The 15,960-nt window shown below is 46.8% G+C and overlaps 1 protein-coding gene across 12 annotated transcripts in view; it reads right to left on the reverse strand.

The window, feature by feature from the left end:
* Positions 1–15,960, reverse strand: part of MTCL1 (microtubule crosslinking factor 1) — a 131,935-nt gene that overhangs the window by 13,059 nt on the left and 102,916 nt on the right. For 11 of the 12 annotated variants that reach the window (XM_023241762.2, XM_023241756.2, XM_023241757.2 and 8 more), the window contains 4 exons: positions 12,300–12,467; positions 7,794–8,048; positions 1,997–2,293; positions 498–529 (listed from right to left, as the gene is read on the reverse strand). In XM_023241762.2, the coding sequence (XP_023097530.2) occupies positions 498–529; positions 1,997–2,293; positions 7,794–8,048; positions 12,300–12,467 (752 nt within the window). The remainder of the gene's footprint in view (positions 1–497; positions 530–1,996; positions 2,294–7,793; positions 8,049–12,299; positions 12,468–15,960) is intronic. The other variant, XM_023241761.2, reaches the window with a different exon arrangement.

Consider the following 15,960-nt stretch of genomic DNA (forward strand, 5'->3'; position numbering starts at 1 on the left):
TGACCCTGAGATCAAGACCTGAGCTGAGATCAAGTGTCAGACGCTTAACCAACTGAGCCACCCAGGCGCCCCAACGGCCAGGAAGTATCTTAATAAATCCTCCTGGGAGAGCTTTAAATGCACGGTATATAAAATGTCTCACAGCACATCAAGAGGGAGTCTTTCCAGACTAAATGACAAGAGAGGGGTTTCTGTGGACTTTTCCAAACCCACTGAACACAACATTCCTTTCTATACACAACGCACACCTGTAACCGTTCTCACCATGACACTAACGCCCACACAAGTACAGCATGTCTCTGGCTTTTCCGTGGTGCATGATAGAAAAGAACCATATTGATGAAATCAATAATAACAAAGCCACTACTTATTCGGAAGTCTTACTTTAAGTCATTTTGAAGACCGTGTTATCACGACTGCAGTGACAAGAGAGAGTTTTAAGACCAAGAGGTTTTCATTCCAGTGGCCTAACTACTGTTTTCATCAAGCTTACTTACCTTTGAAGATTTCCCTTGTGATTTTCTTCTTCCTATAAAGAAGAAATAAGATCGTCTGAATCAGTTAATACTGGCTGCCTAGGCACCTTCGATGTGCTAAATTTCGGTCGGGAGAGCCACTGCCCCCCAGCCCTTCGAGGTATGACAATAAAACCAGAACCCACGGGGTGATGAGGGATTGGAGCTTCTGCAGTCCAGGGAGGAGCCCGTGTGTGTGAGAAAAACTGGCTTTAAACTTCACCGTGAAGGAAGTGGCTCTTCTGCGCTTCCTCAAAGGACTTCTAACTACGTAAATTTCAAAGCTGGCTTTTGTAACGACCTGAATACATCTGAATGTGTGTGTGTGTGTGTGTGTGTGTGTGTGAGAGAGAGAGAGAGAGAGAGAGAGAGAGAGGAGGAGGTGGGCGAAGGGAAGATCGGGCCCCAAGAGAGGAAGTTAGGAGACTGATGTCCCTTGGGCTAAGCCTCACTGTAGAAGTTGATGCAACCTCCTTAGGCGTGAGCACTTTCTTGATTGTGAGCGTGGCCATTCGGAATGAGAGGTGAACTTACAACGACTCCCACTTTGTACCCATCAATGTGGGGCCGCGGTCACTCTGGAGCTGGGACAGGGCAGGCTCCCGACCCTGGTCTGCTTTCTCTCTGCTGTGCGGCTGCACTGTGGGGGTTGCTGACAGATCAAACAGGGTGGCATATTGGTGATGTCATGCCACCTGGCTACATACCGCTGAGAAGGTACTTGACCTCACAGACACCTGACTCAAGTGTAACTGACCCACATTTCAACACTACTTGACGAGAACTCTTTGAAGTCTGTTAAGTGTTTGGGACAGGTTCAATGACAGGTACAGCAACTCTTAAACTGACCCATGCGTACTAATTCCTAAAATCAAACCCGGTTTTAAAACCTAGGTCTTGAAAAGGGGTAACCAGAAAAACCTGATGCTGCACCGGGGAAATTTCAGCCCAGTGCTTACCTCATAGATTTGCTGATCTAATTGACGCATGGCTTCTAAGTGTTGGATTTTTCTTCCCCTTTGCACAGAGCAAGAATTTATAGTATGTCATTGTTTAGTGACACTCACTAGTTCCAAGTGTGAGTGCTTTCTTTAAAACAGATTTTACTGTTACCAGCAAGTTTAGAATCAGAAGGCTGCTATGATTTAAAGAGAGGCTGAAGACCTATAGTTCCCAGATTGAACGGTCTCCTCCCGTGTTTCACTGTACCTGCTCACGTGGGACACCTTTCATTCACAGAGGACACAGTCCTGCACATTCAAACCCGAGACACGGTGGCAGAGTGCACGTGACCACAGCACATGCTAGGAGCCTGGGGTCAGGATCACCAAGCCAAGCTCTTGGTGTTGTGAACGTTTCCTGTGTACTCAACCCAGAGGCTGCGGTGTGCAAAGCCCTGGAGCCTGCAGACCCCACGGCCAGGTTTCCTGACAACCCCGGGGTCCTGCAGCAGTTAACCGGACCCCAAATCCCAAGCCGACCTGGGGGAGGCAGTTCCTGAACTCCCGCTGGGGCCCGCGGGCCGGAGGCTCCTCTGGCTCGTCATCCAGGGACAAGGCGTCCAAGTAGAGATTTTCCCGTGCTGAACACCTGTCCGATTCCTTCAGCTTGGACAGCGGCCGGTCTTCAAATGGGGTAGAGTCTGTGTCTGCGCAGGGCCACATCCCCAAGGGGCGGGGCATACGGGGGCTTCCCGGGTGGGCAAAGGGGCGGATGTTGCCTTCTTTTGGATCACAGAGGAAGCTGCCACTTCTCCGGGGGCTGTTTTCTTTCTGCAACTTGAGCGTTTTAAAGACGAAAGCAGTTAGCCTCACCTTTCCCTCTGTTGCTCTCCCTGAGACCACTGCTTCTCCCCAGCTTGGAATTACATTTGGGGCCACTGGAAAGACTATGAGAAGTATATGTTCTTAAAGGTCTGAGCCTAATTCCAAAAGTAACACGACATTACAGATGCTTTTATTTAAAAAAAAAAAAAAATCACAATTTTATCCGAACTGGAAAATCTGCATTAACCATACACACAAGCCAACTCCTTCTGACGAGAATATATATATTCCTATGTGTAACTTGGAGTACTGGATATAACTTGGCGAACTGCTCACGGAAATTATACGTTTATTTAAAACATTGAACACTGTTAAGTGACATATTTAGAACTCCCTTTATACCTTCAGAACTTAAGGCACACTCAATGGAAAACCATCAGTGGCAGCAAATTTCTGAGGGTGAATTTGATTTTCCTAACCAACAGGTTTCCTAATTATAATACTGTCATTTAGGATGGGTCCCCTATGGCACCTAAGTGATCGAACTGGGTTGTAACCACTGGGTGTCAAAGGCAACTTCCACTTTGCTTGAGAGGGTTAAAGCTTAGCTATAAAGTCGATTAAAGATCGGATCTGACTGAAAACAAGAAAAATATGTCACATACTTTAGAGCCATACTTTTTTTTTTGCCTGACTTGAGAAACTCGGGAACCCCCGGAGTTAGGGAGGTCTGAGTTGGAGCCATTGTCCTGTGCCTTGCTGGTTTCCTCAGCTCAGTGTCGTCATCTGTGAAATGGGGACAGCACGGCTTCCTGCTGTGGAGGGGCCACAAGAAAGGCGAGCCTCCCAGGGGCCAGGCCCATTGGACAGCTCAATGCTTGTCAGCAAGACGACCACCACTGACCTCGCTCGGGCCTGGGCGCACTGATACACGTCTTGCCTGTTTACGGCATTAAGAACGAACAACCTGGAGCCATTTAGGAAGGGAGTCAATGTGAATTCACAGCGACAGGCAGAGAAATGGTGTGCAGAAATGGTGCTCACTCCCTGGAGAAGCCCTAACGGACGGCTCCCCCCCAGACTCTCTGGAGCTTTCCTCACCGCCTTCCTTCCAAAACAGGCGCAGAAAGCATAACTGAGGCCTGAGGATATTTCCACCCACGTGTCTCCACCGGGGTCTTTGCTGGGTGACCTGCTCACACGCTCTAGCACGTTGGCTGCTGTTCTGAACAAGAAAACTATCTGAAGGGCGAAAGTGACATTTGGATTTTCCGAAGAAGAAAGATTTCTAGTCCTCAAGTAGGGTGCCAGGAAGTTCCAAAACTCCTTGGAAGCATTAATTTTTTTTTTTTTTTTAACAGCCCATTTCACCAGCTACACCTCTGGGTCCTCACTGAAGCCTTCATCCATAAGTAGGAGGTATGTGTGGCTTCTGCATCGTCAGGAACAAAGTCACGTGCAAGAATGGGGACAAGGGGACTCTTCCTCATTTTTAGTAATTTCTGAGGCGGTGGATTATCTTCAGTTTCTGAGAAAGATGGAGATGCACGTAGCCAGAGCTTAAATGTCAAGAGTCTGAGGCCGGGTCACAGCTGAATTAGCAAACAAGCCAATCGCTCTGGGTTTCAGCTACGCCCCTGTGCTCTCAACCCCAAGACACAATTCTTCTCAGTTCTCTTAAAGATGCTAGCGTTTTCTTTAAAAACAAAAAACAAAAACAAAAAAAGCCCAAAACCCAAAAACAAAAACAAAAAAAAACCCCAAAACCAAAAAACAAACAAACAAACAAACAAAACAACAAAAAAGGAAAGTTTTTTTTTTTTTTAATTCATCTAACGCATGTCAGCGCAATTGAGTTTCAACACGTGATCATCCCTAAGCTATTCTGGGTGAGAATTAAAACACAAGAATCACATTCGAAGCTGTAAATGTGCCCCGCGGGTGTGTGTGAAGGGGAGGAAAGAATGACTAAGGAGGAGAGCTCTGAACCAGCACATTTCTAACTCAGCAAAGTGGGAATTCAAAAATAAACCCAGGCGGCCAGAAGCAATGTATACTAAAGCTGGGAAGTGTTAGGTTTCCTAAAAATGAACTGGAATGGGTTTAGCGGGAGGTATCTGCTGTAAGATGCCTCTGGGGTGTTGTAATAGAATAATGGGTCCTTAAAAGGATCGGGTTTCCTAGGAGAGTCATTTCAAACCAGCCATCAGCACCTACTGTACTTAGAATCCTGCAGCAGGACAACTTTTAGTGCAAATAGAAAACGGAAAAGCTTTGCATTTCAAGTAATACAGGAAACAATAAACCTTCCAAGGTGTCACCTTACCCAAACGGTCAAAGGAAAAAAAGGTCACTTTGTGAGCAGGTTCTAAAAGAATGGCCTTTCAGGGTGTAGAAGCCGCTGATTTAAGGAAGTTACTGGAAGGAGAACGGAACGACACAGGGTCCTTCCTTTAGGTCTTTAGTACAGCGGCGGGTCCCATATCATCTGCGTGTTAACTGGGAACTTAATTCTAAGGAGAAATGTAGTGTGACGCCATAAAAGTTAACTATCACCCAGTCAAATCTGGACCGGGACAAGAGACGTCGATGAGATAGATGATATGTGTTATATGACCTTAACCACATTCCCACAGTCATCCATCATATAAAATGCCTCATGTGGCACAGAAATTATGTCGGAATTTAATGACACCGGACGAGTATGAAGCATGTGTTCTGAAAGTGGAAAATGGATTTAGTGTCACTTCCTTCACCAACTGTGTTAGGGTGATCACAGTCAAGGTTACGTGGCTCACCAAGTAGTCAAATGTCAAGAGCATACGTTATGAAGAATGTTCACTTCTATTTCTTGTTTATCTATGGAATGCGGGGCTAAACATTCAATGAATGATAAACAAAACTGCCACGCATACACACACGTCAGTCACTTTCCTCTTTTACGGAGAACGCCTATAACTGCTTTATCTAATTTTCAGGATTGGGCACCAAGGTTTATAAAATTGTCTTTTAAAATGCTGACTATTTGTGGGAAAAGGCCAGATTTATTTTTGAAAGCCACAACCGCATATCTGAAGCATCATTCACTGGCAACAAATCCTCTTCTAAAAACAGCAGTGAGATCATTGTACAAAGCCGGTGGGAGCCACCACACAGATTTCAGGAACAGATGACTGCCTGGAACCCATGTGTCTTGCATCCATTACGTTCAGAGACGTTAACCTTGAGGACTGAAGTTCTGAGGCTGTCGGCTTGGTAGGACTGCTGCGGTCCCGACTCGGAAAACGGACATGAGTCGGAAATGGGGTTCAGCAAGCACATGCCCGCTTTTATCTTTCAAAATACAGTTTCTTAAAATGGGGCACCTGCACTTCTCTGGTCACAAACTCTTCAAAAGCTCAATATCATCAGATGTCTTACTATATTTTCCCTCACTAGGAATTCTTCCTTCCTCCAAGTAAAACCCTAACAGCTTGTTTAAATGATAGCCAGGGTGTGACTTCTAAAAAGCAGCAGTGCCAAGACCAAGGAGCCCATAGCCCACAGCCAAAGGGGACCCCAGAGGGGCCAGGGCAGGGATCGTGACGGCCTTACTGTGGTACAGGTGGGACACAGTGAGTGCTCCTGGAGGCAAGGCCAAGAGGGAACCTCTCCGGTAACAAGGTGCCTGGAGTTACGGAGATCCTGGTTAGCTGAAGCTGGATGTGATAAATCAATGACCGTTTTGCAAGAATACATGCTATTTTTGCTTTTGCCATTTCCACCTAACAGCTGATCCATTCAGCAGAGCACAGGCGCACAGGGGATTTAATGCAGAAGATTCTTCTCAAATGATGCATTTCTAGGCCAAACAGGAAGTGGTCACCTTTCCTTTGATAGAATTTGGGGAATTTTGAAAGGAGCCACATCAGATGTCAGTACGGTGGCTCAGTTGTGTGCGTAATCAGATCTGGGAGGAACTGTTGCTCCTTTTTCTCTGCACTGTGCTTTCTTCTCAACGCTTTTTTTAAATTTTTTAAAAAATATTTTTATTTGGGGACGCCTGGGTGGCGCAGTCGGTTAAGCGTCCGACTTCAGCCAGGTCACGATCTCACGGTCCGTGAGTTCGAGCCCCGCGTCGGGCTCTGGGCTGATGGCTCGGAGCCTGGAGCCTGTTTCCGATTCTGTGTCTCCCTCTCTCTCTGCCCCTCGCCCGTTCATGCTCTGTCTCTCTCTGTCCCAAAAATAAATAAACGTTGAAAAAAAATATTTTTATTTATTTTTGAGATAGAGAGAGACAGAGTGCAAGTGGGGGAGGGACAGAGAGAGAGGGAGACACAGAATCCGTAGCAGGCTCCAGGCCCTGAGCTATCAGCACAGAGCCCGACGCGGGGGCTGAACCCACAAACCATGAGCCGAAGTCAGGTGCTCAACGGACTGAGCCACCAAGGTGCCCTTCTTCTCAATGCTTTCTGAGCCAAGGGCTCCTGGTTTGTTTTTTTTTTTTTTTTAGCTCATTCACCTTTTCTCCCTCCCGGACAGTATACAGAAACTAACCCTGGCCATTGCACCTGCATAACACAGGTACCACATCTTGGAATGATAGAGCACAGTTTTCAAAAGGTTCCCACATAAACGCCAGCAGTATGGGTATTTGTAATAGAGTAATGTTATTTTTCCCGAACTTGGTTTCCTATTGATTAATACGTTTCCTTGAGGCTTCATAAATTTATAAGTGTGCCTGGCTGGAATAAATAAAAAAAATACACATATGCTATGTAAAACTCCAACCAGGGAAGAATTCCAAGCCTTCATCAGTTTGATGAGAAAATTTAATTTGTGCATCACTCAGGCATGACCCCAACTATGCAAACCATCCTAAGTCTGACGCAATGTAGACTTGTTTTCTATTCTCTGGAAGGTAGAAAAACAACTCCCCATCCCCCGCTGAATTCATCTGGGTGTTGGAATCATTTGTTTAGCTGAAGGCAATGAACTACCAGCTCCCTCTCCGACTATGGTCCTACCTAATCACAGCTCAGCAAGATCCACAGCAGGTGCAAACAGCCTGATTTCCAACTTAATTCAGCAATTTCTTTCCTAATGGACAGCAATTCCATTCAAGTTGGAGCAGTGACTGTGACCGCATCTTTAGTGGCCAACTTCAAAGGTAGTTTGCATCTTGCAGGAATCACCTAATAAGACCTGAAATAACCTCATCTTTCAAGTTTAGTCTTTAACTTCCTTTAAAATGCCACCCCCCACCCCCAGCCCTGACCACAGACCTCCCACACGTATACACACAAGGAAGTTACCCACAAGCTTTGCGATGAGATCTGTGTACTAGCAGGGCCCAGTCTGGATCTCCCACACCAGAAATTCTGCTATTTTTTCCTCTTCCTTTGGAAGCCCGTGGAACATCCTGATGTAGTAAGGACCTCGCAATAGGCTGATCTATTTTTTTCCCCCAAGTGCTCCGATTTCCAGGTCAGTTTAGTTGTCTGTACCCTCTTCCCTGTTCGCGCTCCCTTACCTGTTCTATTCTCCACAAGAGCTCCTTCTTCTGCCGCTCCCACTCCTGCCGGTCTCGGTCTAGACGGTCGAGAAGCTCCACCTTCTCCCGGTTCCAGTTCTTCTCGCTGTGATGGATCTGCCAGCGCAGGTCCATAACCAGGCCGTGACTGTCGGCGAGGAGCTTCTGGTGTGTCTCCCTCTCCTTCTTGAAGGCCCCTTTGCTGTCGGCGGAAGAGCCTGGTTCTCCCAAGTTCTTCTCCGTCTTCTCTTCCAGCTGGGAAGGAGAAAAGACTTAGACCTTAATCCCTGGCCAGTCTTGTATTAACAGGTGAAGAACATCTCAGCACGTTTGCATATTATCCCTGGAGACATGTTTCAGCCCAGATCTGACCAGTCTCGTGGAAAAAACAATTTTCAGTTTTAAAGTCCTAGTTAGGAGCATTTGACAGAGTCACACGGAATGTAAAGCAGTGAGTCCGCTTAGCTTCCTCTCATCTGCTTCTCAGCTCCACTTCCTGACTCGGTTACCACCCTATCTTGTCTTCCTTCTGCAGAGTTCCTGGAGGGCAGGTACATGTCCCTAAGTCCTCAGCCCCTGTATGGACACTGGTGATGGAGTAGCAGTGGGACCTACCAGTTCACAATAAATATCCATTAAACAGCCATGAGATTAAATACCAAAAACAAACAATCAAAGAAACTTCCATCTAGGGGCGCCTGGGTGGCTCAGTCGGTTGAGCGTCTGGCTTCAGCTCGGGTCATGATCTCACGGTTCGTGGGTTAGAGCCCCGCATCAGGCTCTGTGCTGACAGCTCAGAGCCTGGAGCCTGTTTCGGATTCTGTGTCTCTCTCCCTCTCTGCCCCTCCCCCTGCTCGCACTATCTCACTCCCTCAAAATAAATGAACATTAAAAAACAAAAAACAAAAAACAAAAAAACAAACTTCCACCTAGACATATCATATTCAGACTGCTCAACACCAAACAGGAAACCTTGGAGGCAGACAGGAAAACATACCACACCCAGAGGTACACAGACACGAATGACAGCTGACCTCTCCTCTGAAACTATTTGAGTCAGAGGATGATGGAACAACATCTTCAAAGGACTGAAGGGGGAAAGGGTCAACCTCGACAGACTTCAATGCTCAGCAACAGTATCTTTCAAAACTAAAGCAAAGATGATTTTTAAACAAATTAAAATAAAAAAAATCATTGCCAGCAGACCTGTATTTCAAGAAATGATGGAGGAAGTTTTCAGGCAGAAGGATTACGATACTAAGAGACACTCTTACTTATACACACGAAAAATGAAGAACACTGGAAATGACAGAAGTACAAATAAAAACTCATGTTTCCCCTATTTAAAAACATTTTTAAATGTTTATTTTTGAGAGAGAGAGAGAGAGAGAGAGAGAGAAAACGAGTGGAGGAGGGGCAGAAAGAGAGGGAGACAGAACCTGAAGCAGGCTCCATGCTATCAGTGCAAAGCCCACGAACCGTGAGATCATGACCCAAGCCGAAGTCGGATGCTCAACCGACTGAGCCACCCAGGTGCTCCCAAACTCATGTTCCCCTTTTTAAAAATCTATTTATTTATTTATTTATTTATTTATTTATTTATTTATTTATTTTTGAGAGACAGAGAGAGAGAGACAGAGCACAAGTGGGGTAGGGGCAGAGAGAGAATGAGACACAGAATTCCAAGCAGGGTCCAGGCTCCGAGCTGTCAGCACAGAGCCCGACGCGGGGCTCGAACTCACAAACTGTGAGATCATGACCTGAGCTGAAGTCGGACGCTTAACCGACTGAGCCACCCAGGTGCCCCTTAATTGCTTTAAAGTGTTACAGAGTGCCTAAAGCAAAAACAGTTGCAACGTGATGTGTGTTTACAGACCTTGTAGAAGTAAACTGGGGCAACAACAGCAGAGGACAGGAGGAAGGAACTGGAAGTTTACTGTTGCTGCAGAACATGATACATTTTAGCAAAAGATTAGTGAACATACAGCTGCATGTTTTCCCCATTCCGGTTCGGCAGACCCCCGGATTTTATGGATGGAACCATGTTACTCTATTCAATTCTACTGGGCTTCTAATCCATCCTCCTCCTTGAAGTCAGGACAATCTTTGGCAGAGGTAAATCCAAAATGCTTCACTTCCGTGATAGAGTCGGGATTTCTGTTTCAATCTTTTGCACATTCTTCCTCTCCCTCATAACCTGACTAGGTGCGGCTCCTCAGATGTACTATGCTCCTTCCTTCGTTGTGCCTTTTTTTGTCTGAAACATCCTTTCTCTCTTTTCCCATGTACCCACTCTTATTCATCTTCCAAGACTCATGCTAAGCAGCAGCATTTTCATGAACACCCCCTCCCTGAAACCTCAGGCTGAGGTGTGGGCTCTGCATCCCCCTCCCTCCCCCTGGCAATGCCGCATATAGGCCTCGTGGGACACTTATCACACTATTACAAATTGCCGCCCTTGTCTGGGTCTCCCACTGCACTGACAGCCCCTTCAAGAAACATCTTATTTGATGGCATCTAGAACAAGGTCTGAGTTGGGAGTTAAGTGACGGAATCACAGACTTGGGCATTGACACCACATGGCCTTCACGGAGAGAAAATACTTAACTTCTGATAGAATTCACTTGTTTTGCTTTTAAGTAGAAGAGAGTAAAGACGGGGGGGGGGGGGGAGGGCGGATTATAAGTGAACCATCCTCGGCCTGCATTCACTGCTTCCTGGGCTGCAATTGTGTCAGAAACTTTTTCAACGATTTGGGCGGAAGATGAATCTTCACCTAGTGCCACCTTGCTTCTGGGTTTTAAGTCCTATTTTTATTTCTCAGTGTTATTGACTTTTCCCGAGGCTTTATGTGTAGCACACGTGTGGGTGGATGCCAGGTTTCTCTAAAACAAAGATGAAATATTTTGAAATCGGCTCATCTCAAAGATTAGGCCTCCTTTCTTTAGCTACACCTACACTTACATCTTTGAAAATATTTAGCTTTCTCCCCCACAAACATATTTTAAAATAGGCTTAAAGAGCATCCTTACTCATTTTTCCTCCACTGCGGACGCTCCAGGCTGTGCACGAAGATAAACAGAGCATCTAGTAAGAATCTCCTACCGGGCAAGTAGACAGGATTCATAACTGGGTCGGCAGCTCCGCCAGCCTGGCCTGGTGCTTTGGTTTTGCTATGCTTTGCTGCTTCCTCTGCAGAGAAGGCTGTGTCTCTGCTCTACCTAGGGCTATGAACCTGATAGCGATGCTCCCTTGGGCCAGCTGGCAATGCAGTTGAACTTGTGGGTACCAGGGAAGCTGTTTGCTTTTGACATGACAGGCCCTTTCATCTCTTATCAAGGCCATTTGGAAGATGTCTCCATTCTGGGAAAATTTCTTTGTCTTTCACGACCTGGCCAATTCATATAAAATTTTAATTAGTTTAAGATCTGCCTCAAAACAGGGCCTAGAAAGTAGATTATCAAAGATGCACAGATTTCCTCCCATGATGATCAAGGGGCTGGAAGAGATCTGGAGAAACCACCTGAGTGAGCAGACTCTGGGCAGGAGGTGACATTGCTTTTAAGGATTTCCAGGGAGGAAACACTTAAGAAAAGAACGTTTCTGGAGAAGTCTGACCTTAACAACCATGGCCCTGGTCTAAAGTCTCCAAAGAGTCTCTGCTCTGTTGGGAGGGTGCAGGCAGGACCCTGTTCTCTCCACTCGAGCACTGAAGGCTCCGTGATCTGAGACCCGACACTTCCTCTGGGCCTCCATTTCCTCCAGGGGAGATAAGGACACGGAAACTGATCAGACCTCCAGGGCACGTAGTGGAAGGTCTACAAGCTCTTTTCAGTATTTGGAGAAATCTAAAGGAATGCACATGTTTTCCTTTTCCAGAGATAACTAAGCCACAATCTGCATTTTCTTTGTTCCTGTCTGAACTGTGTCAGCGTGTTCTGATCACCACTTCACGCTGGGCCATCCTTCGATGGGGCTAAGTACCGCCTCGTTCAGTGCAGAATGGGAAAATAAATGCTACTGGCCAAAGGCGTTCTGTGGAGACTGTGTTTCCTTCTCGGGAGAGGGACTGGGAAGGGGGACGAAGGTGTCTCGGAAAGGCTGGGAATTTAAAAAAAAAAACAAACTTTTTTTAATGTTTATTTTTGAGAGACAGAGAGAGACAGAGCATGAGCAAGGAAGGGCAGCGAGAGGGGGAGACACAGAATCTGAAGCAGGCTCCAGGCTACCAGCTGTCAGCACAGAACCCACAAACTGCAAGATCATGACCTGAGTCGAAGTTGGACGCTTAACGGATTGAACCACCCAGGCGCCCCAAGGCTGGGAATTTTAAGGAGAGAGAGAGCGAAAAGAGCGAGCTGGCAGCTGTTCCAGGCTTTCACCTCGGAGTCGATGATCTCTTTGGACAAGGATCACCCTGCATCCGAGGTACTGTGCCTTCTCCCCACCGGGCCCAGACAACGGAGCCCCCACAGTTGGGGCAGGGGAGACCCCGCGGGCAGGTACCTGTTCCAGGCGGCACTTGAGCGCCGCCCACTGCACGTCCCAGGCGGCCTTGTCGCTGGCGTACTGCTGCTGCAGCCGCCGCCGCGCATGCTCGTCCTCCCGCAGCTCCGCGTGCAGGTCCTCCAGCAGGGTCTTGAGCGCACCAAACAGCTGCTGGTTTTCCACCACCTGCAGGGGGGAACATGGAGTCGGGTCTGCCAGTTCGTGCCAGGGTTTTCTTTAGGTCCGAAGAGGAGGGGAGCCTAGCATCAACGGGGTGCCGGGCTGTGTCCAAGGGGCTGTTGCGGTGGGTGTATGTAGAGCAGGTGCGAAGTCTGCACGGCTAGTGGGACGCAGCCAGGGGGTCCCCCTGCTGCCGGCTGTCAGGCTCCTGGGGCTAAGACTCCTAAGGGCCTGTCGGAATAGGAGGGAGGCTGGCACTCAGGCTGGTCCTCCAGGCCCAGAAGCAGACGGGAGGAAGCTGCAGGAGGCCACGGGGAACCCGGAAGCCGGGGCTGCGAGGACGCTACATGTGACTTCAGACGTCCAAAGCTGTGACTGGGGATGCAGCTCTAGCAAGATCTGAACACTCACGACATATTCTGTCATTTTAATACCAGCCACTGAAACAGAAGGGAATAAAAAAATAGGCTCTGTGTCTCTTATAAGCACAGCGTGGTCATACTGTGTGGCTTGTATGGATCAGTATGGCCATGTGGGGAAGGGCATGCTGAGCTTTCATAAACAAAGCCAAAAGTGAACGCTTAACTTGTTCGTGAAGGCTTCCTCATGGTCCTCTGAGATAGAATCACTGTGCCCCTCCTTTCTGCTGCACCAACAGCATGAATAACCGTGGCACCTACTTGTTTTCTCGTGCCGCCCCTGATCACTCCACCGCCACGGTAAAGTACAGGGGTGGCGGGCGGGAGACAAAACCTTACCCACTCCTGATTTCCAGTGTTTCACACAGTGCTCAGCCTGTGGGAAGTACGCAAACAGGTCTCATAAATGAAAATGGGATTTTTATCCCTAATCTGCTTACACCTAACTTAGAGATTTTATATTTTCTAAAATCCACCCCGCCCTTTGAAGGCACATTTCAAAACCATGCTGGCTATCTTAGTACATTTTGGCACGGACACTATACCAGAAAGGTTTGTCTAAGTGCATTAAATCCCGAATCAATTATGGTACCTGGATGATAAAAGCCCCATGAGCTCATCTCTTTCAGTGGGGCAGAAAACACTTAGTGCATCATGAGCTTCCAGACTGTCTCCGGGCCATCTTGTTTGGTGCATTTATGAGGCAGGTAGAATTAAAGCTCTCTCAGTTCTGTCTGGATGCAGACCGTCTCGACTTTGGGAACACAGGACCCCTTATTCTCAGAGCAAATCCCCCCTGCTTGATAAACCTCTCATGCCAAGGGCAGCAGGACACTCACTACTCCCAGCTCTCCTGCATCACGTGGAGAGTCTGTCGTGATTCTAAAACTAGTTAATCCCCGAAACACATGTGCACGTAGATAAAAATGGTCAGCCACATTTGGGAAGAATTTAAGATACTTTGGCTGTATGTTTGGATTTAAATGAAGTTGAGTTAGAAAAGAGAAACTCCTGGGGTTCCTGGGTGGCTCAGTCGGTTATGTCTCTGACTTGGGCTCAGGTCATGATCTCGCGGGTTGTGAGTTCGAGCCCCGCATCGGGCTCTGTGCTGACAGCTCAGAGCCTGGAGCCTTCTTTGGATTGTCTCCCTCTCTCTCTGCCCCTCCCCCGCGCGCGCGCGCGCGTGTGCACGCGCGCGCGCGCGCTCTCTCACTCTGTCTCAAAAATAAAATAAAAACATTTAAAAAAAAGAAAAGAGAAACTCCTTAACATTAGCAAATTTATTGCTGAAAACTCCCCAGTTCTCCCTGTAAGTTGTCTGAAGTTATATGTGGTAGACTTTCAATTGGGTAGAAAGGCCTATTTGTTACCATTTATTGCTCTTTCATTTTTCTCTCTTTGAACACCAGTTTTTACTTTAGTAGCCCTGAGACTGAAGCTATGAAGGGTACAGTTCAGTTAACATTTTCAAGATTCAGCAACTAGAGAACCGTCTAAAACTCCTACACATTCCTTCCAACCACCTGAATGTAAGACAATTACCACTATACTCAGCGAGCCGCTCAGGATATATGTACAACTATAATAAATAACTATAATAAATCAACTTGACACCAAAAGTACTTAAAAATTATGTAAGCCCAGGTGAGTGAGAAGAGGTATTGCAATTTTTTTTTTTTCAGAAATACACATCCTTCTGAGTACAGAATTTGTTTGAAAAAATTTATTTATATTTTATGGTAGATTCGTTTGGGATTTTCATCTTTGGATTTTAAATTTAAAAAATATATACATTACTACTTTTGGGCTCCCGGGTGGCTCAGTCAGTTGAGTGTCTGACTCTTGATTTTAGCTCAGGTCATGATCCCAGGGTCATGGGATCGAGCTCCACATGGAACTCCACACCCAGCGTGGAGCCTGCTTGGGATTCTCTGTCTCTTTCTCGCTTTCCTTCTGCCCCTCTCCTCTACTCATGGCTTGCTCACTCTCTCTCAAAAAAACAATCACTGGGGCGCCTGGGTGGCGCAGTCGGTTGAGCGTCCGACTTCAGCCAGGTCACAATCTCGCGGTCCGTGAGTTCGAGCCCCGCGTCGGGCTCTGGGCTGATGGCTCAGAGCCTGGAGCCTGTTTCCGATTCTGTGTCTCCCTCTCTCTCTGCCCCTCCCCCGTTCATGCTCTGTCTCTCCCTGTCCCAAAAATAAATAAACGTTGGAAAAAGAAAAAAACAAAAACAATCACTACTTTTTAAGTCTAAGCATTTTAAGCATAAACTAATGGTAAGAGGTTTGATCCAGTCTGAGTAGTCATCTCATGCTCGTGGAAGAAAAAGCAGAAAACTATGTAATCAATTCTTGTATGTAATGGATAGCTCCCTACAAACCCCACTTTGTGAATGTAGCCAGCCTGTAGGGTTCTTAGCCCCGCACTAAATGCCTCTGACAACATTAGGACCGAACTTTGTGGTCCTCGAAAGCAGGAGGTCACATTAATAGTCCTTTTGCAGACTGAAATTTTGGTTCCTCTAGAAGTAAGTACTTGCTGCCATTAGCAAATATCAGATTAAATAAAATTAAGCCTTAATGTTTTCATGCACATTTGGGTCAGAGTGATCAACATAATGTGCTGTTATACCAGTATAATATTAATCATCATGGCAGGAGTTCAAAAATTGCTTTGGGATGAAGGTGGCCAAAGGCAGCAGGAGAGTCCACAGGATCAATGTCATTGATACTCGTTATTATAATCACCCAGGAGCAGCATGTGATATGGCAAGAAGCCAGACTAGCTCTCGGCCATTGGTGCACAACACCAATGATTGATGTCCAAGAAAAAACTTCTGAAGACCCAGATGGGCCCGATGCTTATCAACTTTTCACAACAAAAACAAACAAACAAAAACCCCAACCCCCAAACCCAGTAATGAAGAGTAATTCTAATTGCTTCTAATGGGTCAGAGGGTGTGCTAAGATCAGGTATGCTGATCATTCACCTGCATGATGTTATTACCTGCTTCTTGCATCAGTGCTAGGTGCGTACCGTCACGTTCCCTGTTACAGAGGAGGAACCAGAACACGCAGCAG

The sequence above is a fragment of the Felis catus genome, chromosome D3 (genome assembly GCF_018350175.1).
Source record: "Felis catus isolate Fca126 chromosome D3, F.catus_Fca126_mat1.0, whole genome shotgun sequence".
NCBI classification, from domain to species: Eukaryota; Metazoa; Chordata; class Mammalia; order Carnivora; family Felidae; genus Felis; species Felis catus.